Raw genomic sequence first — 26933 nt, 5'->3', positions numbered from 1 at the left:
CATCCTTCTCCCATGTCTCCTATCTCGGTGCATGGTTTTCCTTCAGATTCTCAACTCCATGAGGTCGGTGTTCACATCTATTGTCTGGGTAGATGTCTTGCCAGCATCCTGCATGGCGTCTGCATGTTGTATGAACGCACAAATTCAGCATAGAACCCTATCCTGCAGGTGTACAAATGGATACCAAGTCCACTGCTTATGCACCCCTATACCAGAGGCCTCCTGGTTGACCTCAGGGTACCAGTGGGCAACTAGCCCTAGCTGGACTTGAGAGCCTAGTGACCTCTTCTCTGGGGCTCTGCTGTGGTCTGAATATTTGTGCTCCCCACCAAATTCATACATTGAAATCCTAATGCACAATTTGATGGTATTAGGAGGTGGGGGTCTTTGGGAGGTGCTTAAGGTCATGAAGGTGGAACTCTCATGAATGGGATTAGTGCTTTTGTAAAAAAGACCCTATAGAGCTCCCTTGCCCCTGCCACCATGTAAGGATACAATGAGAGGTCTGTAACTCAGAAGAGGTCCCTCACCCAACTATACTGGCAGCCTGCTGTCAGACTTCCAGCCTTCAGAACTGTGAAAAATAAATTTCTGTTACTTATAAGTCACCAAGTCAATAGCATTTTTGTTCTAGCAGCCTGTGTGGACTGCGATGGCCTCCCATAGCACTCTGCTCCCTTTGCCTTCCCCATGCAGGTACAACATACCATGCAGGGCTCTAATCCAAGTTGTTTACCACCCTCCAGCCTGAAGGCAGGAACAGCTGTAAGCAGTTGGCATCTTTTCCCTGTCACCCTATTAGAATAGTCTGTCCTTTTCTCCCGATTTCCTGGAGTTCTGGGATAGATACTTGGGTCTACTTGTAAATTCCCTCTCTTCAAAGCCCTAAGCCCAGTCTAATAGAAAGTGAAAAATGTGTGCTGGGGGAAAGAAATCCCCACCAAGAATGGACCCCATACCAGATTTCCCTGGTAGGATTCCTAAGGAGCTTCCCCTCCCCCCTCCCATGATTGTGTCTGTCTCTGTGGTGTCTTGGGAATCTGTCTCCTCCCACATTTGTCTCTGTCAGTTTTCTTTTATCTTTCTTTCCCTCGGAAGGGAAGCTAAGAGGAGGTAAAAGAGGGAACCAAAGGAGGAGGGTCTTTGTAAGGCGGCAGTCTTCGGAATTGCGGGTGATAAATCCACTTAGTCTCTTTAATATTCTTTCAGAAATTCACACACACACTCACGCACAAATCAGAACAAGGTAGGGACTGCCGAGGGGAGCGGGGAACGGGGCTGGCTCCTCCTGACGTTGGGAGGTCCTACCTTGGGTTACCTTCTGCCCGGCTGCCCACTGATTGGAATAGGTGGAAGGGAATATTTACAGAGAACGGGGACGTTCGTCATCCCGGGGTGAAAGGTCCTAAACTGGGAACCTCCGAAATCTCATTCCAAAATTACCAAAAGTAGAGGTTCTGGGATTAGCAAGAAAATAGTAAGAGACCTGGGTGGAGAAGACAAAACTGTACCACCAAAAATGAGAGAGCGTGGGGGCGTGACTACCTCGGGGCTAGGTCCCCGCGCCAGGAGAAGGGGAGGAGTGTGTCAGTCTGGGGGCGAGGCCTAGCGCCACAACCAAATCACCGGACGCAATCACCTCGCGGGGAAGGAAAAGAAGGCGGAGCCTGCCGCCCTGGAGGCGGGGTTTTGACAGAGCCAGGGCGGAGCCTATAGAGGAGGCGGGGCTTTGGGGACCGGACTCCCAGCTGCGAGCGGAGACCCAAGGAGCTCCGCTGGGGTCGCTGCATTTAGAGGCGGCGGGGTACTGGAGTGACTGAGGGCCCGGCATTTGGCGGGGATCCCGGAAAGTGGCATCCCCGGGGGGGGTGTGGGTTTTTTCGGGGTTCCTGAGGAACTGGATTCGGAGCGTGCCCGCAAGGCGAGAGGTTCCGTGGAGGCAGAGTTTAGGATGTATCGAAATTCGGTGGCCCCAGAGGCAGGTGTGCGGGGCACCCACTGGATCCGCTGCGTGGCTGCAGAACGCGCTTGGGAGGTTGAGGGGCGCGGGGCGGGGCCAGGCCGGGTGCGTCCTTACGGATCCCAGTAGTTCTCATGGTGCTGAGCGGCAATGATGATGACTACGGTGAGGATGGTACAGAGCACCATGGCTGCGATGCCCACCGCTAGGGAGATGAAGGAGAAGTTCCGGGCCTCGCGGGAAGCGATCTCGGCAGACACCATGTCTCCGCGGGCCAAGGCCGTGCGCACCTGCGGGAGACGGGCGGAAGAAAGCTGATCAGAGCTGCTGCTCCCTCTGAGATGCTTCCCAGAACATTCGGCACTCCCTTGGAATAAGAAAAACCGGGTGAGGGCTCCCTTCCCAGATGCCCGCCCTCTCCCCCACTTCCACCTGCACTGCCTTGAAGATGGCGATGATGCCTGTAGGCCAGAAGCAACAGATGGTGGTCAGCACCGCGATGGGCATGTAGTCGTGCGGCGGGCGCCTCGGCTCTAGCAGGGCCAGCCCTGGGGCCTGGGGCGGCGGGGGGAGCGTGGAGGTTACTCCCGTCCCCCCCGGGGTCCCGCCTGTATAGGGCTGTGTAGAGAAGGTTGGGGGGAGAGAATGTCATTCCCATCGTCTCTGAGCCCACCAACGTTCTGTGTCTGGCACGATGGTTTTTAAAGCACAATTCTTGCACGTTGCTTCTCAGAGAAACTTATCATCCACGACCCTTCCAGGACACCCATAAATTCCACTAGGTTCTTCTCTCTTCACTGCTGTCATTAACCCTATATTCTTGGTGATCTCCACACTCCCTCTCCCAAGGTATGGCCGCACCAGGGCTGCCCTGGCCTCACTTCAGACCTCGTTTCTTCTCTCCAAATATCTGCCTGGCCTTCCCTATTCAGTCAGTTCCAGGTTTACTCTCCCTCATCCTCCTCCATGGTTCCCAGGTTTCGTTTCTTCTCCCCCTCTCTCCAGGCTGTTTCCTTCTTTCAAACCTCCTCTGGACTTCTAGCTCCCTTCCCCTTCTCTGACCCCAAATGACAACCAGACCCTTCAACCCCCCGACCCCCATTCCCAAGCCTTTCCTAGTCCCTCCTCTCTCTAGGCCTTGTCCTAGGAACGCCGCCTGGTCCCAGGCCCTGTTTCTCTATCTCACTAGCCCCCTGTGTGTCCCCACCCCTTCCTCCCAGGCCCCATCCGCCCTGTACTCACCGTGCCCACTGGGTAGACCGGCACGTAGGCAGTGCAAGGCTGCAGCTGTAAGGGGTAGCCGGGGGCTACATAGCCCCCCAGTGGCAGCGTGCCTACCGCCCCCGTGTGCGTGGGCACTACGAAGCCCGGAGCCTGGGCCGTATGGGAGGGCGCCGGCGGGGGTGGGGCGGCGGCGGCTGGCGGCGGCGGGGGCAGTGGGCCCTCGAAGCGAGTCTCCTGCAGGTAAGGGTCGGGTGGCATGCGGGGCAAGGTAGCGCAGCCGGGTGGGGGCGCCCCGGCGGCCGGGCCAGGTGGAGCGTGGTGTGGCGGTCGCGGCAGGGTGGCGGAGGATGAGGGACCGCGCTGACCAGTGGCCACGGAAGAAGCCAGGCCGCCTGCCCCCAAGCGCGGGAGGGTGGCGGTCCCGGACTGGTGGTAGTGGTGGTGGTGGTGATGGTGAGAGGAAGGGGCTGCCTGTGGGGGTGGGGCAGGGGGCTCGGCCGGGGGCTGGGGGGCATTATAGGGTGGTGGAGAGGTGTGAGGGACTGAGTCTGAGAGGCCTGGGGGCAGTGAGCACAGGAAAGGGTATGGGGAGAGAGGCAAGACAGGCAGAGAAGAGATAAGGGGGTAGGGGGAGACACAGGGCCAGGGATGGAGAAAGATAATGGGAGAGACAGAGGAGATGGGTGAGAAGCCATCTCTTGGTCTTAGGGGCAGGAAAGGGGTTGTATCTAAGCCATCTGCCCACCCCCCTTGTTTCTTTCAATCTAGTTTTGAAGTGGAAACCCTCCTCTGCTCATCTCCCCCTTCAGCAACGGTGCCCACAGCTTTCACCTGCACACCCAAGCTATGTCTGCCTTGGGCTTGCCCATCTGAGCTAGTCCTGTGTGTGCACGTGTGTAGACATGCAACACTGTGTTAACATGTGCTCAATTCAACAGTTGTATAAACACATGAAGGATGACATATTCCACTCTGTCTTCTTGCACTGGGGATGGGTGCCCTAGCCTCTCTGGGAATCTCAGCACCTCATTTAGGGCAGATGAACAAGGGTCTTCTGGATTCTACTCCCCTGACAACCTCTATCTCATCATGTTTTTATTATTTCCCCACTGAATGTCTCCATGTGAGCCAGTGTCATCTGTCCATCTGTCACTCCCAATGATGCTATCCCTGCAGTACCTGGCTGATGCTAAGCCACTCTTGTACTTCCTTCACCCTTTCAACCTGTCCCCTTTCCATATTGTTGGCAAGGGGACAAGGCTGAGATTGGAAGGAGAGGAAGGAGGGGAATACAGAAAGAGAAGGGGATGGGGGGGGGTTGAGAGCTGGACCGAAATGAAATGAAATAGAATCGCCCCCCCCCAACGGAGGGGTGAGGGAGGGGGTTGGGGCCAAGGATGGGGGGAGAGTCTGGAGATGGTGGAAAGGGCAGGAGGTTTTGTTGTTGTTTTTTACCTGACTTTTCCGATGACATGCCTGTGGTGTCGCTGGGACAGGGTGTCTGCAGCGGGAGTCGGGGTCCCTGGCTGGCGTCAGAGTCTTGGTGTGCGGATTGCGCAGCCGGTGGCGGCGGCAGCACAGAGATGGAGAGATGAAGACAGCGGCGGGGGGCGGAGGGAGAGCCGGGAAGGGGGGGGGGAGCTTAAAGGGGCCGAGGAGAGGGAGGGGGAGAGTTTCCGAGGTACCCTCACTAGGTCTCTCCTCCTCTCACCCCGGCATTCAGGCCCCCAGTTTGGGCTCCCTTGGAGTTGTCATGGAAACAGGGAGGCGAGCAAGACCAGGCAAGGCGGGTGGGACTAAGGGAAGGAGGGAGTGGGGGGGGAGGGGGGAGAACTCTCTAGAGTCTTCCCCTCCAAGACTGGCTACAGTGATTATACTGTGGGAGGAAGTGAGCAGGTGCTCGGTGGATTCAATACCCCAGTCCCCACCGGATCTGGTTCACCCTAGTCAGATGTCCCCCTCCTCAGCTTCCCTCAGAGTCCCTGCAAGTTCTCAGGACCTTCTCCCCAATGCTTGGCCTTAGCTGCCCCCACTTTAAGAAAGATAACTGCGTGAGAGAGAACTGCAGAGTTGAGACCCGCGATGACCTGAAAGAGTTCCCAGGGTTATGGTCTGGGTGAATTGCAGGTAAAATGGGGGGTTGGGTCTAGAGTATTTCCAGGGGAGTTGGACCTGCGGTTAGGGGGGGTGGGGGTGGGAGAAGGACAGAGAGTAAGTTTGGGGGATAATATATGCTCTTTCCACACTTGATTATCGGGCTTCTTAGAGTTCCTGGGCCCCTCAGTGTTCAGATCCATTTTTTAAAATCCCACCCATCCACCCACCACCTCTGCCAAGACGCAACGCCACCTCCTGAGTCGACGGGAGTGCGAGGTTCAGGGCACAGCAGTAATTGCAGTCTTTTATTTGTTCATTGTATCTTGGGGGCACGTATATGGGGAGGGGAGGTGAAGACAGGCCGTCTACCGAGACTTACAGGAGTTGGGCTTTTTGCAAAAACGCAGTCGGGGACCCTCCCCTACCTCCACCTTCAGATTAGTACTGCCCAACCCCCACCCGAGGCAGTCGTCCTCCCAGGCTGTGTCTTCGCCCTCGCGTCCAAGTGGAGCCTACAGAGCTCCAGACATTTAGGTCACGGCCCCAAGCTGGTTGTTCCAGTTTCCAAGGCGTTTGCCTGAGCCCCCGACCCCCCACTGCCACCCCGTCCTCACACTACACAACTCGGGGCACAGATTGGTTTTATTGAGAGACTTTAGACCGGCAAAGACCTTGTGAACAGGAGGGATTCAGACAAGCTTCGAAATCCTTTTCTCAACGGAAGCGTCTTTCACTGCTAAGCAAAAGCCCACCTAGGTATCGGGTAGGGATCAAGGCGGAGTTGCGGGACGTCTGGAGCTCGGAAGTCTGGAAGGGGTTCGAAGGTCTGCGTCGGGAGCCGCACACAGGAACTCCCGGCTAAGGGCCGATTGTGGGGGTCTCTCAAGTTGAAAGACTGGTGGAAACCACGCACGCGTGAGTCAGCGCTGCCCCAGGGGCCCTCCGCCCCTTGGAGGTGGGTCGTGTACCAGGAGTGGAGTAGAGTAGGCCAGGAGAAACTGGGCCAGGCTGCACTTTTAGCTCGAGGGGCCTCGAGGACTCTTCGCGTCTCTGGAGACAAGGGCACTACACGCACTTCATAATGAAGAGTTGTAAGACGCTGACCTGGGGCCTGCCGGCAGGCGGGTGGGGATGGGGAGGGGTCCGCTTGGGCTGGCTTCAGCCCTGATCCGGTGGCCTGAGACGAAATGCGGAGGACTGCCTTTCCGCAGCGCCCTCCCACCTCCCGCGGGGGCAGGGGAACTTCACGTTCCGCAGCGGAGCCGGACGCCTGAATTGGGAAGTGGGGCGAATCGAGACCAGGAATTCGGACCCTGGTGTCGCTGGTGCCTGGCAGGGCCAGAACTGGCCTTCTCATGATTCCCAGGATTTGTTTGATGCTTCTTCCTCTCCCCACCAGTCTAAAATGGATCGCTCTTTTTCCTCCCCCCGCTCGCGGAGTGCAGTGGAATGTTCCATTGCCCCTCCAGTCCTGGGCCTGCGTTACAGGGGACGCGGGCACGGTTGCCAGGGAAAGCCCCGGACGTGACGGCGAAGCGCGACCCCTAGCAGCCTCCCCTCTCCCATCCGTCATTCCCCTGCGCGAGCTCTCTTTACACCCTTCCCCTCCCCCCACCTTGCGGGTTCCAGTCTAGGGAGAAGTAAACAGCTGGCGGAGCCAGGCTCACGGACCTAGGCCAGGTGGGAGCTTGCATTCTCCAGAAGCCTGCGCTGCTGCTCAGGGGTCTTTCTTGCAAAACCCAGGGTCGTGCATGGCTGGGATGGTGCATTAAGAAGATCCTCGGCCTAGGGACCGAGTCCCCGTAGAGTTGGGGGCGGGGCTTCGGGTGCGCGTCCGTGCGTCAATGTGTAGGGGTGTGTGTTTCCCCACAACCTTGAAGTAAGTTAAAAGTAGGCTGTTTTGTGACCTGAACCTAGTGTGAGCACGGGCGGGGAGGGGGATCTTGATGCCAGGCGTCTGCTTCGAGGGGAGGGTGTGTTGTCATCTCTCTCACAGGCCCTCATCGCCCCCTTCTCAGGCGGGAGCATGCTGGGGCTCAGGGGGCTGCGGCTGCCCCCGGCTGGGATCCTGCTCCTGTTGCCGTTCCTGCCGCTGCTGCTGCTGCCCGCAGCCCCCGCGCCCCATCGCGCTCCCTACAAGCCGGTCATCGTGGTGCACGGGCTCTTTGACAGCTCGTACAGCTTCCGCCACCTGCTGGAATATATCAACGAGGTCTGGTAGGGGACACCCTGTTGTGGGGCGTTGGAGGCGTCTGTAGTGGCTGGGGAAAGAGAATGGGGAACCGAAAGTTGCCATTCTGGGCCTGCTCAGTTCCTGGAGGAGCTGGTGCTGGCGTTGGGAGATCGGGGGATGAGATCCCTGGTTCTAGCAGGGCACAATTAGGCATGTGGACACTGCCCAGGGGGGCGGTGTGGAGGGGCTCCACAGTCCATCTCCTGTTGCAGCATTGCCCCCTTCCCACAGACACACCCCGGGACTGTGGTGACAGTGCTCGATCTCTTCGATGGGAGAGAGAGCTTGCGACCCTTGTGGGAACAGGTGCAAGGGTTCGGAGAGGCTGTGGCCCCCATCATGGCAAAGGCCCCTCAAGGGGTGCATCTCATCTGCTACTCGCAGGGTAGGCGCCTTCCCCCTCCCAACTCCTAAGCCCTCTCTGAGGCTTGATCTTTATCTGAGGGACACATTCTAGTGTCCCCTTTTCTGAACCACATTCTTCCAGCCCTGGTACCTGAGCCCTACTTTTCTGACTTCCTTCAGCACTTGGGTCTTATCTCTGTGTCCTGAGTGGGAGGGAGGCTCCCTGCACTGCTGTCCCCTTTTGCCATTACCCATGGTTCTTGGAAATAAGGGATAATGGGGAAGTAAAAAACACCCTACAGTTAGAGTCAGAAGACCCAGAATCTAATCTGGCTCTGTCACTTACATGATGTATATAGCCTTTTGCCACAGGGTGTGCCTGTTTTCTCTGGGCCTCAGTCTCCTTATGTACATTGTGGTGGGTGGAGGGGGGTGCCTAGTGGAGAGGCTGTTGGCCTGGCTGTCCCTGAGTCCCTGTCCAATGTGGTGTTCTGCCTCCAGGGGGCCTGGTGTGCCGGGCACTGCTCTCTGTCATGGATGAGCACAATGTGGATTCTTTCATCTCTCTCTCCTCTCCACAAATGGGACAGTATGGAGGTGAGCGGGGATCGTAAGGTCAAAGGGGGCCCCGAGTTTTGAGGACACAAAGGTTTGGGGCCACTTGATACTGCTGTTCTCTTGCCAGATACAGACTATTTGAAGTGGCTCTTCCCTACCTCCATGAGGTCTAACCTCTATCGGATCTGCTATAGCCCCTGGGGCCAGGAATTCTCCATCTGCAACTACTGGCACGGTGAGTAGGGGATGCCAAACGGGACTCCATGAGAGGGCACCCTGGAGGGTAGGGCTGGCTGCTCCCACCTGTACCATAACCAACAGCAGTGATGATGAAGATAACTTCATGTAATGAGCACTTACTGTGTGAACAGTCGCTGTTCAGAATGCTTTATGTGTGTTACCTTATCACCTCAGAGTATAGTCTGGTGCAGAGATCACAAGCCAGATAGTACATATTTTTGGTTTTGCAGGCCATATGGTCTCTGTCGCAAATACAATTCTGCCACAGTAGTTTGAAAGCAACCATACACCATATGTAAATGCATGTATCTGTGTTCCAAAAAACTTTATTTATACAGGTAAGCAGTGGGCTGGGTTTGGCCCATGGTCCATAGTTTGCAAACACCTAGTGTAGTTTTTAAGACCATGGATGCTGGGTCCAGACTACTTGTGTTTGAAGCTTGACCCTGTCGGGTGACTGTGGACAAGTTACTTAACCTTACTGTGGCTGTTTTCCTTATCTGTAAAATAATAATCTAGAATCTACCCTATAGGTGGTTGTGAAGATTGAATACATTAACAAATGTAATGTACTTTGAACAGTGTCTGACATAGTAAGTGCTAGACAAAGGTGTTTGGTATCGTGTTTACAATTATTATTATTGTTGATACTATTCACCTTACCTGCTATTGTAGTCTTCTGGTCGTTTTTTCAGACTCTGATCTTGCTTCTTTTCCCTGCTTCTCTTTCTAACTGCTGTTTGTACCTAGACCCCCACCATGATGACTTGTACCTCAACGCCAGCAGCTTTCTGGCCCTGATCAATGGGGAAAGAGATCATCCCAATGCCACTGGTGAGACTCCAGGCTCCTGCCTGGGTCCCGTTTTCTGCTTCTCCAACCCCCTGTGTTTCCCTCTCCAACCTGGCCTGACCCCTGTGACTGACTCAGGCTCTTTTCTTCCCACCCTTCAGCATGGAGGAAGAACTTTCTTCGTGTGGGCCGCCTGGTGCTGATTGGGGGCCCTGATGATGGTGTTATTACCCCCTGGCAGTCCAGGTAATATGGGACTGTGTGGCCCAAAGACTGGCTAAGGATACCCCTTAGCCCCCAACAATTAATCTCCTGCCTGAAACTGGCCTGTACCTCCCACTGGTCAGCTAATGCTCCCATCCTCCATATATCCTGTCACTCAACAACAAAACCTGGGAGTCATTCCTCAATGCCTTGTATCTAGCCTGTCAGACTCTACTTCCCCTCCATCCCTAAACCCCTGCTTTGTAAAAACTTTTAACTTTGAAATAATTACAGATTCATAGGAAGTTGCAAAGATAGTTTAGAGAGGTCCTACATAGGTATCTTTTGCCTGGTTCCCCCAGTGATTGCATCCTATGTAACTACAGCACAGCATCGAAACCAGGAAATCGTCATTGGTAGGATGTGTGTGTATAATTCCATGCCACGTTTCCTTCCACCTCTTTTATATACCTGGACTTTTGTAATAGCCTCCAGCCTTATCTCCTCCATCCGATTCTTCAGGAAAATCTATGGCTCCATTGTGCTATGTGTGGGCCTCTGCTGCAATTCATCATGAGTGATCTGAAATGTCACCTAAGCTCCTTTAGTCATTCAACAAATATTTATTGAGCACTGTATATATGCCCAGGCCCTGTTCTGGGCCATTGGGATGCAGCGGTAAATGAAAGAGAAGTCCCCACTCTTACGTAGTTTAATGTCTAGTGTGGGAGACAGAAAAATAGATGCAAATATGTATGTCAGGTGGTGATGAGACAGGCAGGGGAAGGGATTAGAGGGTGACTGGACCCTATGTCAGATAGTGGCCAGATAAGTCCTGGAAGACTTGTCATGGGAGTAGAAACTTAAGGAAGTGAGGGAAGGAGCTGTGCAACAATCTGGGGGGGGGGGGGAAACGACTCAGGGAAAAGGAGTGGCACCTACAGAGGTCCTGGGGCTGGTGTGAGGAATAGGGTCGCCAGTGTGGCTAGAGCCCAGGGAGCTGGGAAGAGGGTGGGAGAGGAGATGAAAGAGGTAGCAGGGAGCCAGAAATATTGACCCTCTGTAGGGCAAAGTAAGGCCCTTGTTTTTTATTTTTGTTTTTTCCTAAAATATACAGAACATAAAATTTACCATTTTAAGTGTGCAGTGCAGCGGCAATGAAGCACATTGGCATTCTTGTGTAACCATCACCACCATCCATATTCAGAACTTTTTTTTTCTTCCCAAACTGAAACTCCATAGCCATTAAACAAGAACTCCCCATCCCTGCCTCCTCCCAGCTCCTGGCAACCATGGCCCTTGATTTTTTAATCTGAGTGAGATGAAAAAGGCATTGGAGGGTTTTAAGTGAAGGAGTCATGTTCCTTATAATAGCAAGGGTTGGGATTTATTCTATCTCATTTTACATCTATGACCCTCTGAAGATTGTAATAGCTCACAGTTATATAGTACCTTTTATGTCCCAAGGCACAATTCTAAGTACTTTTGAAATAAATCTCCTTTAATCCTCCTTTGACATATAAGGAGACAGGGTTCATGGTAATTACTATTATCCTCGTTTAACATGTAAGGAAACTTAGGTGCAAGGAGCTTAAATAACTTGTCTCCATTCATAGAGTTAGTAACTGGTGAAGTCAGGCTATCTAACTTAACCAGGGTGTTTCACTTCCTCTCTGAAAAGGAAGTATTCTTAAATAGGACAAAGAGGATAAGTAATATGTTCAACCACATACATTTGGGAGTGTGTGGCAGAGCTGGAGTTCACATCCAGGTCTGTGTGCCCCTACTGCTCTCCTATACCTGATGAAATCCAGCCCCTCCATGTGGTCTTCAGGCCCCCAACCCAGCTCCCCCATGTGCCCAGCTGGGCCTCACCTCTGTACCTTTGCTCCTGCTCTTCTGTTTGCTGGGGGATCAGCCTTCCCTAGTGGAGAGTACCTCACTGGGAAGGCTTTGTTGGTGCTCTAAAACCAGCGGGGTGGTCTTTTTTTGTTCCCATTGTCCCTTGGACTTAGCACTATTAACGTTTGTTGTTCATGGTCAGTGCCCACTCACTGCCCATGCCAATTAAATATTACTTTTCAAAAATTTAAGACCTTTTTATTTTGAAATAACTTCATACTTAATAAGTTGCTTAAGTATTACAAAACAATTGTGTGTACTCTTCACCTAGATTTTCTAAAGGTTACCATTTTGCCATGTTTATGTCCTCATTCTTTCTTCCCTCTAAATATGTATACGGGGGTATAGGTGTGTTTGTGAACCATTTGAGAGTAGGTTGTAGACATGATGTCTCTTTACTCCTAAAACTTCAGTGTGTCAGTGTCTGTTTTGTGTATACAGGACTTCTCTTTACATATCCACAATATAATTATTGAAGTCAGGAAGTTAACATCAATAAGATACTCTATAGACCTTATTCAAATATTTTCCAGTTGTCCTCATAGGGGAAAAAAAAAAATGCAGTGCAAGATCTAACCTGGGATCATGTGTTGCATTTACTTGTCCGTGTCTCTTTAGTCTCTCTCTCTCTCTCTTTTTTTTTCCCCCTGGGATATTTCCTCTGTCTTCATCCATTACATTGATATTTTTGAACTATTTTGTAGAATGTCCCTCAGTTTGGGTTTGTTGGCTGTTTCCTCATGATTAGATTCAGGTTTGCATTTTTGATGGGACTCTTTAGAAGCAACACTGTAGCCTCTGTGTCACCTTGTGAGGTACATGATATCCACTTGAATATTGTGAGTGTCTTCCTTGCTGCCTATCTCCCAATAGGCCATGAGTTCCTGAGGTCCCTCCCCTAGCCTACCTTGATTTTCTCCCGCTCTCCTGATAACCTCCTCCCCTACCCGCCCTCAATCTCTTTGTAGCTTCTTTGGTTTCTATGATGCAAATGAGACGGTCTTGGAGATGGAGGAGCAACCGGTGAGCCCCCTGGGATGACTTCCACTTTCTTCTGGCACAGCCCCACCTCAGTCTGCAGCCCTCCCTGCCACTGACCCCTTGAGCTGAAGGGTTCACCCTGTGGGGAGGGGACCTGGGACACCAGGAGGAGCTCACTTTGTTTCTCCTTTTATGACTCTTTGCCCACCTTGAAGGTTTATCTGCGGGATTCTTTTGGGTTGAAGACTCTCTTGGCTCGGGGAGCCATAGTGAGGTGTCCGATGGCTGGGATCTCCCATACGGCCTGGCACTCCAACCGTACCCTTTATGAGACCTGCATTGAACCTTGGCTCTCCTGAGGATGTCCTCAGGGATCCCTCAGGAACTTCCCAGCCCAGAGACCAAGCGGTGGCCTTGGAAAGCAGATGTCAGCTCCGGTGTGCCTGCAACCACCCCATTGCTCCCACACTGCCCCCACCAACCAGGGCTCCCAGGACTCCCTTCCTGTGCTCCTCTGTAGATGACAAATCCTGGTCTCCCCCCACCTCATGTTTGGGGTTTGCTCCATGCTCTCTCACTCTCCCGAGGCCGAGGCCGAGGTCGGGAAGAGAGAAACCAGGTTTTTATCTCGTGGCTGCTCCTGCTGCTGTGGCTGCTCTGTCTCTGGCTGTATAGGAGAACCCAGCCCCTGCCCACTATAGGGGTCTCCTTCTAGGCCACTCAGGACATTTTTAGCTCCTGTTCTCCCATGTTCCCTTTTCCCTTTTTCTCAGCCCTCCCAACTCCCAGGAAGGACTACCCATGAGAGTGGGGTTCTGAGGCTCCCCTATGGGGACAGTTCCATTCTTGAAATGTCAGTGTTGGGGAATATCTATGGCCTGTGAGGCCCATCTCAGGTTTGGGGATCCCCCAGTCCCTCTGTTCAGTGTTGGGGTACCCCCTGGGAGCCTAGTGTCTTTGAGGCCCCAGCCCCTTTTAGCTACCATTGAATGGGTGTTAACCCTATATTTATGGAAATAAAAGTCCATTTCCTCAGTGTGGTTTGGCTCCTTTCCAGGTGAGGGGGACCTGGCTCCCCAAGGAGGGTGGGGATGGAGCGCCTGAGGTCTGGGTGCCCGGATGCCTGGTGTGGGGTGGGACCCCCTTGGTGTTTCCGCTCTCTAAATGCCCATTCTGTGTGGGTTCCTGATTCTCTGTGGGTTCTTTCCTGCAGAGGACAATTCTCTTCCTGTTCCAGCCTAAGCCTGGGGGGCTGAGCCCAGGGCTTCAGTGGTTTGTGCCCTAGCCTCATGGGTGGAATGCGTCTGCCACCCCCAGGCTAGACGAGGGGGCTAAGGGTCAGGGTGGGCATTTGTTGCACCCCTTTTCGACCTTTGTAGGCCTGAGTTGGGTGAGGGGCTGGACAATGAGCCTCCTCTTCCTTAAAAGAAGGAATTTTGGTGGAGACAATAGGGCCCTGTCTGCTCTGGTATGGGGGGCGGTGGCTGACTCAACTCTGCCCCCCACCCCCAGGCCCTAACAAATGTCATCATCAAATGGGGGCAATTTCCCCTTAGTGCCATGGGCTTCCCACCCACCCCCCTTGTCCCTTTGTGACGATTTGCCCTCCTTTCTTTCCTCATTGAGTCTTGCCTCTTCTCCCATGACCTGACCCTGCTTTTCTCTGCCAGCTCTCTCTCCCTGTTCCTCAGTTCTCCCCGAGTCTGTGTTGGGTTGAGGGGTGTGTCAAGAGCCAGGGGTACTGGTGGTGTTACAGAGCTGGTAGCCTCTGCTGATCTGGGGAGTCCAGAAATAAGGGGGTTCGAAGAGTTTGGAATTTACTTCTAGGGGGCCCTTTGCTGGGGTGGTGGTGAAGGTAGTGGGACTTAGACCCCATGGAGCTGATCAAGCAGGAGCTGTGAAGGAAGCTTGTGGGAGGGGGCAGGGATGGGAGGATTCTGTCTGGCCCAGCCCCTCCTCTCCTTTCCAGCCTGCCCAACCCGCCCACCAGTCTGAGCTGCTGTTGCTGAGGCTGGTCTGCTGGAAGTCTCCGGGAGAGAGGGAAAGACAGGTGGGGAGACAGTGTCAATGGGGAATGAGCCTTAGCGTGAGTGTGAGTTGGGGAGTGTGGTAGGAGTGAGGGTGTGGGTATGTGGGGTAGTAGGAATGTGTTTAAGGTGCAGTTTCCAGGTGCATGGGTTTGTGTGCAGGGTGTGAGGGGGTGTAATGTGAATATCTGAGACTTTGAAGGTAGAAAAATTAAGATAGAAGAGGGTTTGTTACAGATAGGAAGGTTATGGGCAGAGTGTGTGTATAGAGAAGATGGAGGGAGTGTGTTGGGGTGTGCAATTGCATGATGCATGCTTGGATCATGCTGTGCTGGATGAAGGGGTCGTGTTAAATGTACACGCAGGTGTAGACAATCCTGGTGGCTAGTGCAAATGTGTACAAGTGAACGTACTAACTCCCTTAGAGGGCACTAGCAGACTGCTTTTGGAGGGGCTGGAGCTGGAAGAGTTATGGGAGAGGGGAATGGCCTCCATTAACCTCTTCTTGCCTGCAGTTTGGAGTCAAGGAGAATCATGGGGTCCAGGGATGAACCGTGCAGTCTCTTAGGCGGACTCTCATTCCTCCTGCTACTGATGTCAGTCCAGGGGGCCAAGGGTGGATCCCTCAAAGAGAGGTGATGACAGGGGGGCGGGACCAGGGGTGAGGTCTTCAGAAAACCTGCTGGGGGTGGGGCATCAACAGGTGACAAAACCATGAACTTTAGAATGGGGGTGAGGTGGTCACCTCCAGGGAGGGCAGGGCCTCAGTGGAGACTTAAGGGAAATGGGACTCCTGACCGCTCCCAGGTCACTGAATGTGTCTTACCTTCTCTGGCATGGGTGCAGCCAGGGGGTCTGCTCCAGGCAGATGCTCGTGGTCCCCCTCCATTACAACGAGTCCTACAGCCAACCAGTGTATAAGCCCTACCTGACCGTGTGTGATGGAAGACGCATCTGCAGCACCTACAGGTGAGGGATAGGGAGGCTGGACTCTGGAGTCTTTCAAGAAGAAATTCAAGAACCCAGACCAAAACCCATAAAGCAATATTCAGAGCCGGGTCTATGTTCCAGGACCACATACCGTGTGGCGTGGAGGGAGGTGAGGAGGGAGGTGCCGCAGACCCACGTCGTGTGCTGCCAAGGCTGGAAGAAGCGGCATCCGGGGGCCCTCACCTGTGATGGTGAGACTGGGTCTTCCCAGGCCTGGGGTCAGGGTGCCCCGCAGGGCTGGGGAGGCAGGCAGTGGGTCTGGTTTTGAACCACCCTTCTGTGCCCACAGCCATTTGTGCCAAGCCGTGTCAGAACCGAGGCGTCTGCGTTAGGCCAGAGCAGTGCGAGTGCGCCCCAGGCTGGGGTGGGAAGCACTGTCATGTGGGTGAGTCAGCTCGCCCTGCACCCCCATACAGTGGCACCAGGACCTCATACCTTTGGGGTGCCAGCTCGCCCCCACCCTTCAGCCCCCATCTTCTCTCCCATAATTAGACGTGGATGAATGTAGGACTGGTGTTGCCCTCTGCTCGCACCGTTGCCTCAATACCGCAGGCAGCTTCACTTGTGGCTGTCCTCAAGGCCTGGTGCTGGGTCTGGACAGGCGCACCTGCACAGAGGGCGCCCCGGAGCCCCCAACTGGTGCCAACATCCTCAGTGTGGCAGGTGAGTGGGAGCATGGGTGGCAGTGAGGGCCTGCACTCAACTGGGCAGTGGGTCATGCCCTCTTTTGTCCCAGTTCGGGAAGCAGAACAAGATGAGCATGCCCTGAGACAGGAGATTTGGGAGCTTCAAGGGCGCCTGGAGCGGCTGGAGCAGGTGAATGTTGGTGCCTGGGTCCAACCCCTCTTGGCAGGGTGTGCTCCACCCCCAACACTCTGAAGCGTCTCTTCCTTTGTAGTGGGCAGGTCAGGCCGGGGCCTGGGTCCGAGCCATGCTGCCCATGCCACCTGAAGAGCTACAGCCGGAACAGGTGGCAGAGCTATGGGGCCGCGGCGACAGGATCGAGTCTCTCAGCGACCAAGTGCTGCTGCTGGAGGAGAGGCTAGGTGCCTGTAAGTCCTCATGCCCTTCTCTGCTTGAATCCCCATCCCCATTAGCTGCCCCCAGCTCTCCCGGACACCCTTCCCTGGTTCACTTTTCTCTTTTCCCCAAACCCTTCCCCAACACTCAGTCTCCGCATACTGTCCTCAGATACCCATATTTCACCCCTTCTTCTGGTACCCTGTCCCCAGTCCACTTATTGCTGGGTGAGAGTGTCTCCAGTGCCCTGGCAGCCCCAGAAGTCCACAGCCAATGTGTCTGCCTCCTTGTCATTCACCAGGCTCCTGTGAGGACAACAGCCTGGGCTCAGGCCTCAATCTCAATCGGCGGCCAATAAGGAACCCCTCCAGAGCCCCTGCCCCCTAATTTATACAGAAACTGGCCCCACTAATCCTCTGGGATTGGCCAGCTGGGGAAGCGAAGATAAGGTTATCTGCCACTAAGGAGCAATGAGTGACGGAAACTTACGAGAGCTGAAGGAAGGGGGAAAGATGGGTGCCTTGGGCCCACCCCTGAGTCTTCTGGCTGGGGGAGGTGGCCTAGGCGAGAACCACTTCTGTGCCTTAACAAATGCAGCCAGAAAGTACCCAGATCTCTCTCTCTCTCTCTCAATCTTTATTCTCGGGTTTCTTGCTGTTATCCAGATAATTAATAAAAACCACACAAAACTGGGTCCCACCCTCTCTTTTTGCTCCCAGCCCACCTTCCCAGTTCTGGGCACAGGTCTGGGGTGGGAGGCAGGAGTGGCTAATGCCACAGGGAGGAAATGAAAACTGGCTCAGAGAGGGGAAGCCTCAAAAGAAAGAGAAATAAATTAAAAGCCCTCCCATCCCCTCCAGCCAGGGTTCAGTTCCTTTCCCCAACTTCCCAGGGAGCAGAAGTGAGTGCAGCACCTAATGTCTGCCTCTTCCCCTTGTGTCTGGTTAGAATGGTACAGCCGGGCTGCAGGGGACTGGGTTGGGGCCAGGACCACTGAAGAACTGTACCACAGGGATGGGGGGAAGCAGAAATGTGGAGACCAAACTGGCATCTAGGAGTATGCTCACCCCTGGGCACCTGGGTATGGGCAGGATGAAACCTCTGAGTGAGAAGAGTCCAGCCTCCACTGATAGGAGGCTCCATGGGAGGGAGGGTGAGGGTGCTGAGGAGTGTTCCCAGGATAAGCCAGGAATGTTCCAGGCATTGCTTCTAGCCACAGTGTGAGGAGTCCTCACAAACGGATAAGTCCACTGAATCCATGGACTTGTGGTAGGGTATTGTTCCATAGAATGGATGAGTCCACTGGCCAATGTGGGGTGGAGAGGGAGAGAAGATCACAAAAGAAGAGGGTCCCCTGGGGAAAGGATGGTGTGTTCCCACCCTTGTGTAGGTGAGCCACTGGAGATGAGGGGGAGGCAACCGTCCCAAAGACAAGATGGCACAGGAGGTGGGTGGGGGTCAGAGTGGAGACTGCACCGAGGCAAGAGAGTCCATGGGGGGAGCTGGGAAGGGGCAAGGAGCGGTGCTATATCCACATTCACTTCAGAAATTGAAGATTCCAAAGAGGAGAACAGTGGGGAGAGGAGAAACAAGGAAGTGGGCTTGGCCCTGCTTCAGGGCCCACTGGGTTGGTAGGTGTGGGAGGAACATGGGGGTAGATGGGAAGGGAGCTCAGAGCCGGGCGTCGCCCACCCCTCCAGGCTTCTTCAGACAGTCACCACCGCCCCGGCCATCAGTGGAGATTTCCCGGAAAACGGTGAGCATGGAGTGCCGGACTCTGTCAGCCAGAGCTGGGACGTCATCTGGTGTCAGCCCTTCTGTGGGCACTGGGGGCAGCACCCGTACCTGACATCGCCCTGGGAGGGGGTGAGCACCATCAAGGGCTGTCTACCTAGGCCTTTGCTCACAGGCAGGGCCCAGTTCCTGAGCTCTCCTGTTACTCCCTCCCCAACCTTTCAGTTCTTTTCCCCCTACCCTGGACAATTGCCCTTCTGCTTGCCAGCTGCTATCTGTTTTAAGGCCCTCTTGCACAAAGCCTTCCCAGTCCGGACACCTCCTTAGCACCCTTCCAGCCCCCATCATCTAGGATTAACTTTCACTGCCAAGTGTTATTACAGCTTTGCACACACAGGTCTTATCTTTCCCTCTGGGCAGTAATGGCCCCTGTTGGAGGGATCAAGTGTTACCCATGTAGCAGGGTATGGTGGGTGCTTAATAAATATTTATTAGTTGATGTGGGGTCACTGGATGATCCTTTGGACATCTCAGTTCTGACACTGACCAATCCTCCTGTCTCATGGGGATGTCTACCCTCTCTCTCCCATGGCCTTTCTAGCCACCCCCAGCCCCAGATCTACTCAGAGCCCTCACCCGAAGTGAAGCGACGCTCCTTCTTGCAATAGAAGTCTTGATAGGAGGACATGACTATGGGGACAATGGGAACCTGGGGAAGGGAAAAGCAAACAGCCCACAGTTCCCTTCCAAGGCCCCCATAACAAACCTCTGCCAAGAAAGAAAACAATGGTGGAACCTGGGGGCTCAGTAGCAGAGGGGGAAATAGTAATTACCTGGGCCTGTACTGCAAGGTGGAAGGCGCCACGTTTGAAGGGCAGCATGGAGCCATTGTGGTTTCTCGTGCCCTCTGGAAAAACCCAGACCCGCACCTGAGGAAGACAGAGGTCAAGAAGACATACACAGAGGGGTCCGAAAACGGTCATGAGGCTGTAATGGACCTTTGAGGGCTGCTGGCCCTGCTCTACTCCCCAGTGTTGCCACCCCCCTTTGCCACAGGGGACTCACGTCCTGGGTGAGCAGGGTCTGGGCAACTTCAGACATGACACTGATGGCATCCCCAGTGCGCTTCCGGTCGATGAAGATGACTCCTGCCAGCCAGCAGGCCAGTCCAGCAGAGCCAGCCCACAGCAGCTCACGCTTGGCAATGGGCACACAGCGGCCTGGCAGTACCTCCATCATCCCTAAGGCAAAGGTCGGGGGTGGGAGTGAAGATCAGGGTAGAGGTAAAGTGTCATGGGAAACAGGCCATCCCCCACATTCTTAAGGACGGAGATGGAGGGGAGGGGGCGGGAAGCCCTGAGGAGGATGGGGTGATTAAGTACATATTAGCCTACTTATGAGGGTAAGAAGGACTGGGGGAAAGGGAAAGGGAGCAATGTCCAGACGAAGGGGAGTTGCGGACCCCTAGCGGAAGAGATTCTGGGGAAAGGGGAAGGGCGTGACTGGGGGAGGTATGCCCTACGAGGGGTCTCACCAAGCAGGTCGAGTGAGCTCTGGTGGTTGGAGACCACGACGTAGGGCTGTGAGGGAGGGAAGTGGTGGGCCCCACGCACCTCCACTCGGATCCCATACAGGTATTTGATGTGGAGCAGCATCAGACGCAAGATCCTGTGGGGTCACGGCAAGGGGTTCCAGCAGGACCCACTGATGTCCATCAGCACGCCTCACCCGCCCCCCGCCACTGCCTTTCTGGGCATCTGCAGTTCTCTCTCCTTCCTTGTCCCTGGGCCCTCTCCATCTTCCTTACACATCCCACAACCTCCCCACCCACTGCTCACTTCGGACTCTTAGGTTCTCTCATCACCCAAAACCCCTTGGCCCTCACTTCATGTTCTCAACGTTGCGTCCTCGCACAGCACACACAGGGATGGCGAGCACCGCCAGGAAGAGGATCCAGCCATTGTAGAAGGCCATCTTGAAGAAGTATTTGGCACTGGGGCTGCAGAACCACAGGGTGGGCAGCAGGAAGAGCAGCAGCAGGAAGAGCAGCAGCAGCACAGGCCATATCCCCGGCCACAACTCCATTCTGGCCACCTGCTGGGGACAGGCAAGAGACAGTGGGCCTCGTTCCTGGAGGGGAGTGGGACGGGCAAGGCACAGAAGGCATGGTTTGGGGAGCTAGGAGGACAAGGGCCAGAGACACAGGATGGGGTCAGGGCTCCCAACAAAACCTGCCCAGACAGCCTCTCTAGGATGGGGGTGGTGGGAACAGGAGCTCGGGACTGCTCACCCAGCCCTCTCTCAGAAGCCTCCAGAAATATTCACAAAGACAAGAGACATGACACATGAACACCCACAACTCACAGACATGTGATAATAGGACAACAATAACAATAACAAACACTTGTAGCTGGTAAGGGTCTTAGGATGGTCTATACCTGTCTGATACAGTAGCCACCAGCCACATATGGCTACTGAGCACTGGAAATGTGGCCTAGTTTGAACTGAATTGTGCTGGAAGTGTAAAATATGTATCAGATTTCAGACTTTGAATGAAAAACAGAATGTCAAATATCCCATTAATAATCTTTTGTATTGATTACATTTTGAAATCAACCTTTCTGGATACTGAATTCAATAGAATATATTATTAAAATTAATTCCACCTTGTTACTTTTTATGTTTTGATGTATCTTCCAGAAAATTAAAAATTACACCGTGGCTTTTATTATATATCTGTTGGATTAGGGTTAATCTATAGACTATGTTAACCTTAAATATGAACCACATAATTTACATTTTTCGGAGATAGGCCCAGAGAGGTTAAAGAACTTACCTGTGGTGATATGGCTCCTAAGAGGCACTTCCTAGTTGAAACCTAAGTGGCTTGTGTTCCTAACCACAGTTATGCTGCGGCCAGTATGTATGCACACAGGTGGACACACAGCAGACAGCAAATACAGTGAAAGGCACAAAAAACCCACAGACATTCTCAAGGGCAGACTGGCAAGAATAAAGGCTCTGTCACTAACAAAAACACAAACACACAGTCATACGAAGACTGACCCACTGACACACACATGCAAACTTACAATCACACCCAGTAACAGATAAAGGAAAGTAAATGCATAACTAGAAAAATCCCTCTCCACCAAGGTGTCCAACCTCCCTCCCCTTCCTGTTTCCAGATAAACCCATGGACATACCAGGAGTTGCTGCCTCTATCAATCCTGCCTCCGCAGGCAGGCAAACAAACCCTTACTCCTCCTTCTTTCCCTTCCAGGGACACCGGAGGCGACCTGGTCAGGCAGGTATATAATATGTTAAGGCCTGACCAAATGAAAGAAAGAGGGGAGAGAGTAAAAGCGACTCACACCATCTACCCTGGGAGAGGAAAGAGTTGAGGAGGAAGAGGTGCAGGCACACAGAACCTGCCTTTTAGGTTCTTCCTCCTTCCTCCACTCTGTCCTACTGCTGGGGGCAGGGTCACAAGTCACAAAAAGGTGTTCAGGCAAATACCTGTCACTTTCAGCAAGGCTACAGTCACTGTCTTCTAATGACAGGAAGGACTGTGTTCAAAGGTAAAGGCCATTGCCAACCAGTGAAGGTTCAGAAGCAATAGAGGAAACAGGAGACTCTGCCAACTCTAAAGCTGTAGGCCTTGATTTGCTCTATCCCACTGCCCTTGTAAGTCTGGACCAGCATTTCTCTCCCCTGGACTATTTGCGACAGGTTCCTAACTCTGCTCCTCCAATTCGTCATCCACATGGCAACCACAGAGATTTTTCTGTAACACAAATCTGAGCATTTCTCCGTCTTCTAAAAGGCCCTTTCGACAAGTTGACTTCTGCTTACATCTTTGGCCACATGCCCACAAGAGTCCTTTTTGCTCCAAATTGATTTACTTCAGTTCTTCAGACACACCATGATCTTTCATGCTTCTGTGCTGTGAACAGGCTGGTCCCTTTGGCTGGAATGCCCTTCTGCCTTTCACTTGCCTGACCCAGCTCAGCGTCACACTTTGGAAGTCTTCTTGAACCCCTCCTGGCCTGAGTTTTCATTACACTTTTATCTTGATCACTGGTTCTCAAAGTGTAGAAATACATATTCTTGGACCTCACCCCAGATCTCCTGAATCAAATTCTGGGCCTTAGGCCCAAGAATAGGTATTTTAACTCCCCCAAGTGAGGGACAGCCCTCCAAGTGAGGGACAGCCCTCCAAGTGAGTCTGATGTGTACATCAGTTTGAGAACCACTGATCTTGACACCACAGTGTAAGTAACTGCTCATTTTTGTTTCCTTCCCCAGTCTGTAAGCAGCCTGAGGGCAGGAACTCTGTCATTTCCCCAATACCCAGGACAGAAGGAGATAGTGCTCAATAAACATGCTGAACAGATTATAAGGCTGTATACACAGCCTGTCATAATTAATGACAGAGCCAATCATGAATCAGATAGCTACACTCTTGAGGACTATTAACTATGAAAAGAAAAGTCATCAATAAAGCAATGAACACAACAAAAAGCCTAATGGTAACCTACTGTGAATATACACATACACTATATGGTCACACTGAGGGAGGCAACAACAATCAAGATGGTACATCCCATCTCACACAAAAGAGAAACATACAGAATGGGGATTAACATGCCACCAGGGAAAGATGCTGCTGTCATCAAATACATGCCAACAGTGCAAAAAGAGTGAGGGACAGATAATGTGCACAGCAGGGTTGACCTGAGGCATGCATTGAGCTCCATGAACACAGACTGTACACAGCCACGAGAGAGATAATGTATGTGAAAAGACATAGACCAGGAAGGTCAGCAAGGTAAGGCATATGGGAATGGTTCTCTGGGGACATGGAGGCCCAGTTACCTTTCTCTCTAGTACGTGACATTAAGTGACCCTCTCCGGAGCAGAAATGTCAGAAGATTTATAAGCACTGTGAAGTGCCATATGGGTTAATGGGCATATGACTCACAAAATATACTGTCAATAAAATTATTAAATAAATAGAATGTGTAACCAGAAGCACACATGCTGCGGTCATGTCACATCAGCGTATCATGCGAAGGAGCATGCGTATGTGCGGTGTAAACCGTGACTGGGAAAACATGCAGCAAACAGGCCAATCCGATCACATCATGAGTGTGCACTAGTGAACTAAACCACAGGATACCACACATGAAGACTTGCATACGACAGGATCATGGACATAACATACGAACCAAAACAAGGAAGGTATAACCTTTACATGCAAAAAGTAAACACGCAAAAGCATAAAATGTGCAAGAAACATGAAACCACATAATAGATGCAATATATAAAAACTCACACATTTGAACAATGTCAAGACTGGACATGAGATATGGACATAAGATATGAGAATGGGCAATTCTGATGGAAAATAACACATCATCTCTCCACAGTCCATGGATAGCATAGGGAGAAGCTAGCCGCACATAAGCCATTAAACATGTCAAAGGCACACAGATTCAGTGTAGAAAACATGGCCCCCCACAAAGCATCTGTGTGTCAGTAAAGATCTAGCCCAGTGTGGATGGCCACTGAGAAAGGTCCTGTGCCTAGATGGAAACAGAGGTGTCTGAGGGCATTCCTAGGAAGCAAATTCTGCTGGGGGAAGGAGGGCAATAAACCGCCTTCTCCCGGCCACAACCCCCCAAGAGTCATGTGGGGCCAAAGGGCAGGAAAAGGAATTGGGGAAGGTGTCGGGAATTCCCTCTTCAGGGCCCTGTCCACACCCCCATCCCAAATTCGCAGGGTCTCCGCCGTGTCTCTTCCATCCTTCCTCCCTCTCAGGGCCCCTCTCCTTTCCCCAGCAACCCTCTCCCCAGTCCGCCTCCCAGACCCAATCTCTCCCCCATCCCCTCCTCCAAGTCCCTCTCGGCACCCTCCTCCCGCCTCCTCCCATCCCATTCCCGCCCCCACCTCAGTGGGGTGGGGGGCCCGGGGGGCTGGCCCCCTCCCCAGCCAGGCTGCGGCAGCGGTGGTGGCGGGTGGCTGTCTCTGCCTCGGTCGGGGTGTCGGTGCCAAGGGGGCGACAGGATTTGGGGGTGTCCTAGCCCCGGCCGATGGAGGGGAGGTGAGAGTGGGAGGCTGGGCCCATTGCGGTAGGAATGGTGGGGGGGTTGTCCCCCCAGCTCCCTCCCTCCCTTCCTGCTGTCTCTCTGAGGGCTGGGGCTGCTGTTGCCGCTATCCCCCCCTACCCCTCCCCAACGCCTGCCGGTTTCCGGGGCTGGCCAGGAAGTAGAGGGCGGTGATGGGCGGCCTGTTTTGCCAATCGACTCCCAGGGACCCACGCATCTTTTCGCCGCATCGACCAGTGGGCTCTTGGTAGCTCCGCCCCGCGAGCGCTCCGCTGGGCTCTGCCTCCGCCTCTGGCCTTCTCTGGCTCCAGCTGCATCCTTTTTTTCCTCCAATTCCCTTTCAGCACACACGGCTTGTGTGTCCCTTGGTGCTGTATTCCTTCCTTTGCCCATTCCTTCTTCATCAGGTCTCCTCTTCCTGGAAATTTCACTGGGTTTCTTCCTTTCTCCTTAACTCCCTTATCCGCTGTTTATTCCCTCCAACTCTTCTCCAAAAACCTCTTTCCTGTCCCCCATTCATTTCCAGGTAGTTTCAAGCACCTACTAAATGCCAAGCACTGAGTTCTTCACCTGTCTTCTCTCAAGGGCCCCATCTCACCTCACCTGGCCCTCCAGCTCTCTACCGGTTCTCTTTGACCTTTGCTCTCCCCACCCCTTCCCGCATTAGCTCCCAGCATCCCGGCTCCCTCTTCCAGACGCCTCTCTGGTCTTTAAAGAGAAGGGATACTTACTTTCAGGCCCTCTCCCTGCCCCTGTCCTCCCATGCTCTTTATTTAACCTCAGTACTTTTTCTTTTCTAGTTCCTTCCTATCCGTCTCCCTAGTCACTGAGGCGGTGTGAGACAGCCTCCCTCCCCAACACAGAGTCTGGGTGCATCTTTTCTTCCAATGAAAACTGGGTATTAGGGTTGCTTTAAAAAAAAATGAGAAAGAATGCTAGATTACTCTGGGGTGAACATGCCTCCTTAATTTTGTAGCCATGTATCTGTTCCCTCTCCAGCCCTCGATCTCCTCTTTCCCATACTTCCACATCCCTTTACCAGGATCATCCATCACTCCTCTCCTTGTTTCCACCTCTCTGTAACTTTTTTTCCTGAACCTTGACAGACCTCCGGTACTTTAACCTCCCCCGCCCTCCTCTAGGGAACTCCCAACTTCTCACCATGCCTCACTTGAGTCACGTGGGACCTTTTATCTGGGTGTTGCTGTACTGCCCTCAGCCTGTGTCTGTCCCCTCCTCTAGGGAACTCCCAACTTCTCACCATGCCTCACTTGAGTCACGTGGGACCTTTTATCTGGGTGTTGCTGTACTGCCCTCAGCCTGTGTCTGTCCCCGCTGCCAGACACACCTTCGCCCTGCTTGAATTTACTCTCCCTGAGGTAGAGGATGCAAAGAACACTGGGAGTGGGAAGGCTGTTACCTAGTTCTGCTCCTTGGGCCACAGTGAGGGTCACTGACTGTAGAAAAGACCCAAACTCGTACAATATGCCCAAGCTCTGAAGCACCTTGCCCAAGTGCCAGGGGTCCAACCCTGGAGGAAGACCCCAGTTCTGCGGGACACGATAGGACGAAAGGGGCGGGCCTAACCTCATTCCGCCTCGGGTCGCCCGAAAAGGGGCGTGCCTTGCCCCCTCGGTACCCACTCACAAAGAGGGTTTAAAACCTGCTTTTAAGGTTTAAAACGGGAGTCGAGCTTAACTCTGTCATACTGTGTCACATTAAAAAGGTGTGGGCCTTTAGTTCTGTTCTGCAAATCACCTAAGGAGGAGCGGGCTGAGTCCTCCAGCCGAGGGAGATGGGCTAACACCAGCTCCGCAAATATGTGTTCGCACAATCCAAACGTCGAGCTGATCCTAGTTCCGCTCCCTTCTTCACTAAAAGGGAGGGGCGAAGCCAAGCTCTGCTCTCTACGTCACCGAAGGAGGCCGGAGCCATTTTGAACCCTGAGACCCTAGTACTTGCTCTCTTGCCGAGCTCGTCGCCGTCTTTTCCGATCTCGGCCAATCAGAGGTGAAAGAAACGGCCCAATCAGCCTGGAGAGACCACAGCCGGAGGCCCCGGATGAGGCCGAGCCAAAGTCTTTGAACCTCAAACCCCGCCAATCGTAGAGCAGTCACCATGGCGACAAGCTAGAGGTGAAGGGGTGGGACCAGAGAAGGCTTAACCTTCACAGGATTGGCCCACCTCTTCCCGCCGCCTGCAGCTCATGCGCACTTTCCTTAACCACCATTTTCCATCGAGTTCCAGCCAATCAAGGGCTTTGGAGCCCTAAGCTCCAAAGTCCAATAGGAATCCGGACATTCTCTGAAAGGGGAAGTGAAGGAAAGAAAGGGGACTTGTAGTAGGCGAGGCCTGTGTAGTCCCGAACCAATTGCTTATGGCCTTTGCTTATGATTGGCAGTTACTCAGACGAATAAAGCTCCCCCGGGTCGGGCGACCGGACGTATCGAGTTGTTACCAATCCCGTCGCATTGCATACTGACTGAGACTGTATCAGCCAATAATCATTGTGCAAG

The 26933-nt window shown here is 53.3% G+C and overlaps 4 protein-coding genes across 13 annotated transcripts; 2 read left to right on the top strand and 2 right to left on the bottom strand.

The window, feature by feature from the left end:
* Positions 1 to 1173: 1173 nt before the first annotated feature.
* On the bottom strand, positions 1174 to 4962 carry PRRT1 (proline rich transmembrane protein 1). The gene is made up of 4 exons (XM_027058068.2): positions 4640 to 4962; positions 3203 to 3741; positions 2393 to 2578; positions 1174 to 2250 (listed from the first exon to the last, which is right to left on the bottom strand). The coding sequence occupies exons 1-4, from the start codon at positions 4656 to 4658 to the stop codon at positions 2074 to 2076; spliced, it is 921 nt and encodes a 306-aa protein (XP_026913869.1). The 5' UTR covers positions 4659 to 4962; the 3' UTR covers positions 1174 to 2073.
* An 859-nt stretch (positions 4963 to 5821) lies between these two features.
* Positions 5822 to 13571, top strand: PPT2 (palmitoyl-protein thioesterase 2). Of its 5 annotated transcripts, none has more exons than XM_053222996.1 (10): positions 5824 to 6372; positions 6911 to 7160; positions 7300 to 7493; positions 7746 to 7899; positions 8361 to 8456; positions 8545 to 8652; positions 9408 to 9491; positions 9611 to 9695; positions 12524 to 12578; positions 12752 to 13571. In XM_053222996.1, the coding sequence occupies exons 3-10, from the start codon at positions 7308 to 7310 to the stop codon at positions 12893 to 12895; spliced, it is 912 nt and encodes a 303-aa protein (XP_053078971.1). In that variant the 5' UTR covers positions 5824 to 6372; positions 6911 to 7160; positions 7300 to 7307; the 3' UTR covers positions 12896 to 13571. The 5 variants fall into 5 exon arrangements, with proteins under 5 accessions (XP_026913865.1, XP_053078971.1, XP_026913868.1 ...); XM_027058067.2 differs by having other exon boundaries at positions 5830 to 6372; positions 6911 to 6961; XM_027058066.2 differs by having other exon boundaries at positions 5832 to 6372; positions 6727 to 6961.
* EGFL8 (EGF like domain multiple 8) lies at positions 12554 to 17267 on the top strand. 3 transcript variants are annotated; one of them, XM_053222997.1, is made up of 10 exons: positions 12554 to 12578; positions 14506 to 14586; positions 15072 to 15198; positions 15410 to 15532; positions 15635 to 15744; positions 15843 to 15938; positions 16046 to 16216; positions 16290 to 16369; positions 16452 to 16605; positions 16875 to 17267. In XM_053222997.1, exons 3-10 carry the CDS (start codon positions 15098 to 15100, stop codon positions 16958 to 16960), a joined length of 921 nt encoding a protein of 306 aa, XP_053078972.1. In that variant the 5' UTR covers positions 12554 to 12578; positions 14506 to 14586; positions 15072 to 15097; the 3' UTR covers positions 16961 to 17267. The 3 variants fall into 3 exon arrangements, with proteins under 3 accessions (XP_053078972.1, XP_026913864.2, XP_053078973.1); XM_027058063.2 differs by lacking the exon at positions 12554 to 12578 and having other exon boundaries at positions 13720 to 14586; XM_053222998.1 differs by lacking the exons at positions 12554 to 12578; positions 14506 to 14586 and having other exon boundaries at positions 14620 to 15198; positions 15616 to 15744.
* AGPAT1 (1-acylglycerol-3-phosphate O-acyltransferase 1) lies at positions 17187 to 26431 on the bottom strand. Of its 4 annotated transcripts, none has more exons than XM_053222994.1 (7): positions 26176 to 26431; positions 20193 to 20401; positions 19842 to 19975; positions 19373 to 19548; positions 19141 to 19236; positions 18944 to 19016; positions 17187 to 18429 (listed from the first exon to the last, which is right to left on the bottom strand). In XM_053222994.1, the coding sequence occupies exons 2-7, from the start codon at positions 20390 to 20392 to the stop codon at positions 18245 to 18247; spliced, it is 864 nt and encodes a 287-aa protein (XP_053078969.1). In that variant the 5' UTR covers positions 20393 to 20401; positions 26176 to 26431; the 3' UTR covers positions 17187 to 18244. The 4 variants fall into 4 exon arrangements, with proteins under 4 accessions (XP_053078969.1, XP_053078967.1, XP_026913871.1 ...); XM_053222992.1 differs by lacking the exon at positions 26176 to 26431 and adding an exon at positions 24631 to 24999; XM_027058070.2 differs by lacking the exon at positions 26176 to 26431 and adding an exon at positions 24260 to 24517.
* Between the last annotated feature and the right edge of the window lie 502 nt (positions 26432 to 26933).

The sequence above is a fragment of the Acinonyx jubatus genome, chromosome B2, assembly GCF_027475565.1.
Source record: "Acinonyx jubatus isolate Ajub_Pintada_27869175 chromosome B2, VMU_Ajub_asm_v1.0, whole genome shotgun sequence".
NCBI classification, from domain to species: Eukaryota; Metazoa; Chordata; class Mammalia; order Carnivora; family Felidae; genus Acinonyx; species Acinonyx jubatus.
This window is presented reverse-complemented; position numbering and strand designations above follow the sequence as displayed.

Excerpts from the sequence above, each read along its gene's own strand:
- PRRT1 (XM_027058068.2), bottom strand. Across the intron at positions 2,579-3,202 it reads CGGTCTACCCAGTGGGCACG|CCCTATACAGGCGGGACCCC; the intron begins GTGAGTACAGGG and ends TTCTCTACACAG. Across the intron at positions 2,251-2,392 it reads CCATCTTCAAGGCAGTGCAG|GTGCGCACGGCCTTGGCCCG; the intron begins GTGGAAGTGGGG and ends CGTCTCCCGCAG.
- AGPAT1 (XM_053222992.1), bottom strand. The coding sequence starts at position 24,810 with ATGGGCAAAGGAAGGAATACAGCACCAAGGGACACACAAGCCGTGTGT. Across the intron at positions 19,976-20,192 it reads CGCAACGTTGAGAACATGAA|GATCTTGCGTCTGATGCTGC; the intron begins GTGAGGGCCAAG and ends GTGACCCCACAG. Across the intron at positions 19,237-19,372 it reads AGACCCTGCTCACCCAGGAC|GTGCGGGTCTGGGTTTTTCC; the intron begins GTGAGTCCCCTG and ends TGTCTTCCTCAG.
- PPT2 (XM_027058064.2), top strand. Across the intron at positions 8,457-8,544 it reads ACAAATGGGACAGTATGGAG|ATACAGACTATTTGAAGTGG; the intron begins GTGAGCGGGGAT and ends TTCTCTTGCCAG. Across the intron at positions 12,579-12,751 it reads TGGAGATGGAGGAGCAACCG|GTTTATCTGCGGGATTCTTT; the intron begins GTGAGCCCCCTG and ends CCCACCTTGAAG.
- EGFL8 (XM_053222997.1), top strand. The coding sequence starts at position 15,098 with ATGGGGTCCAGGGATGAACCGTGCAGTCTCTTAGGCGGACTCTCATTC. Across the intron at positions 15,939-16,045 it reads TGGGAAGCACTGTCATGTGG|ACGTGGATGAATGTAGGACT; the intron begins GTGAGTCAGCTC and ends TCCCATAATTAG. Across the intron at positions 16,370-16,451 it reads GCCTGGAGCGGCTGGAGCAG|TGGGCAGGTCAGGCCGGGGC; the intron begins GTGAATGTTGGT and ends CTTCCTTTGTAG.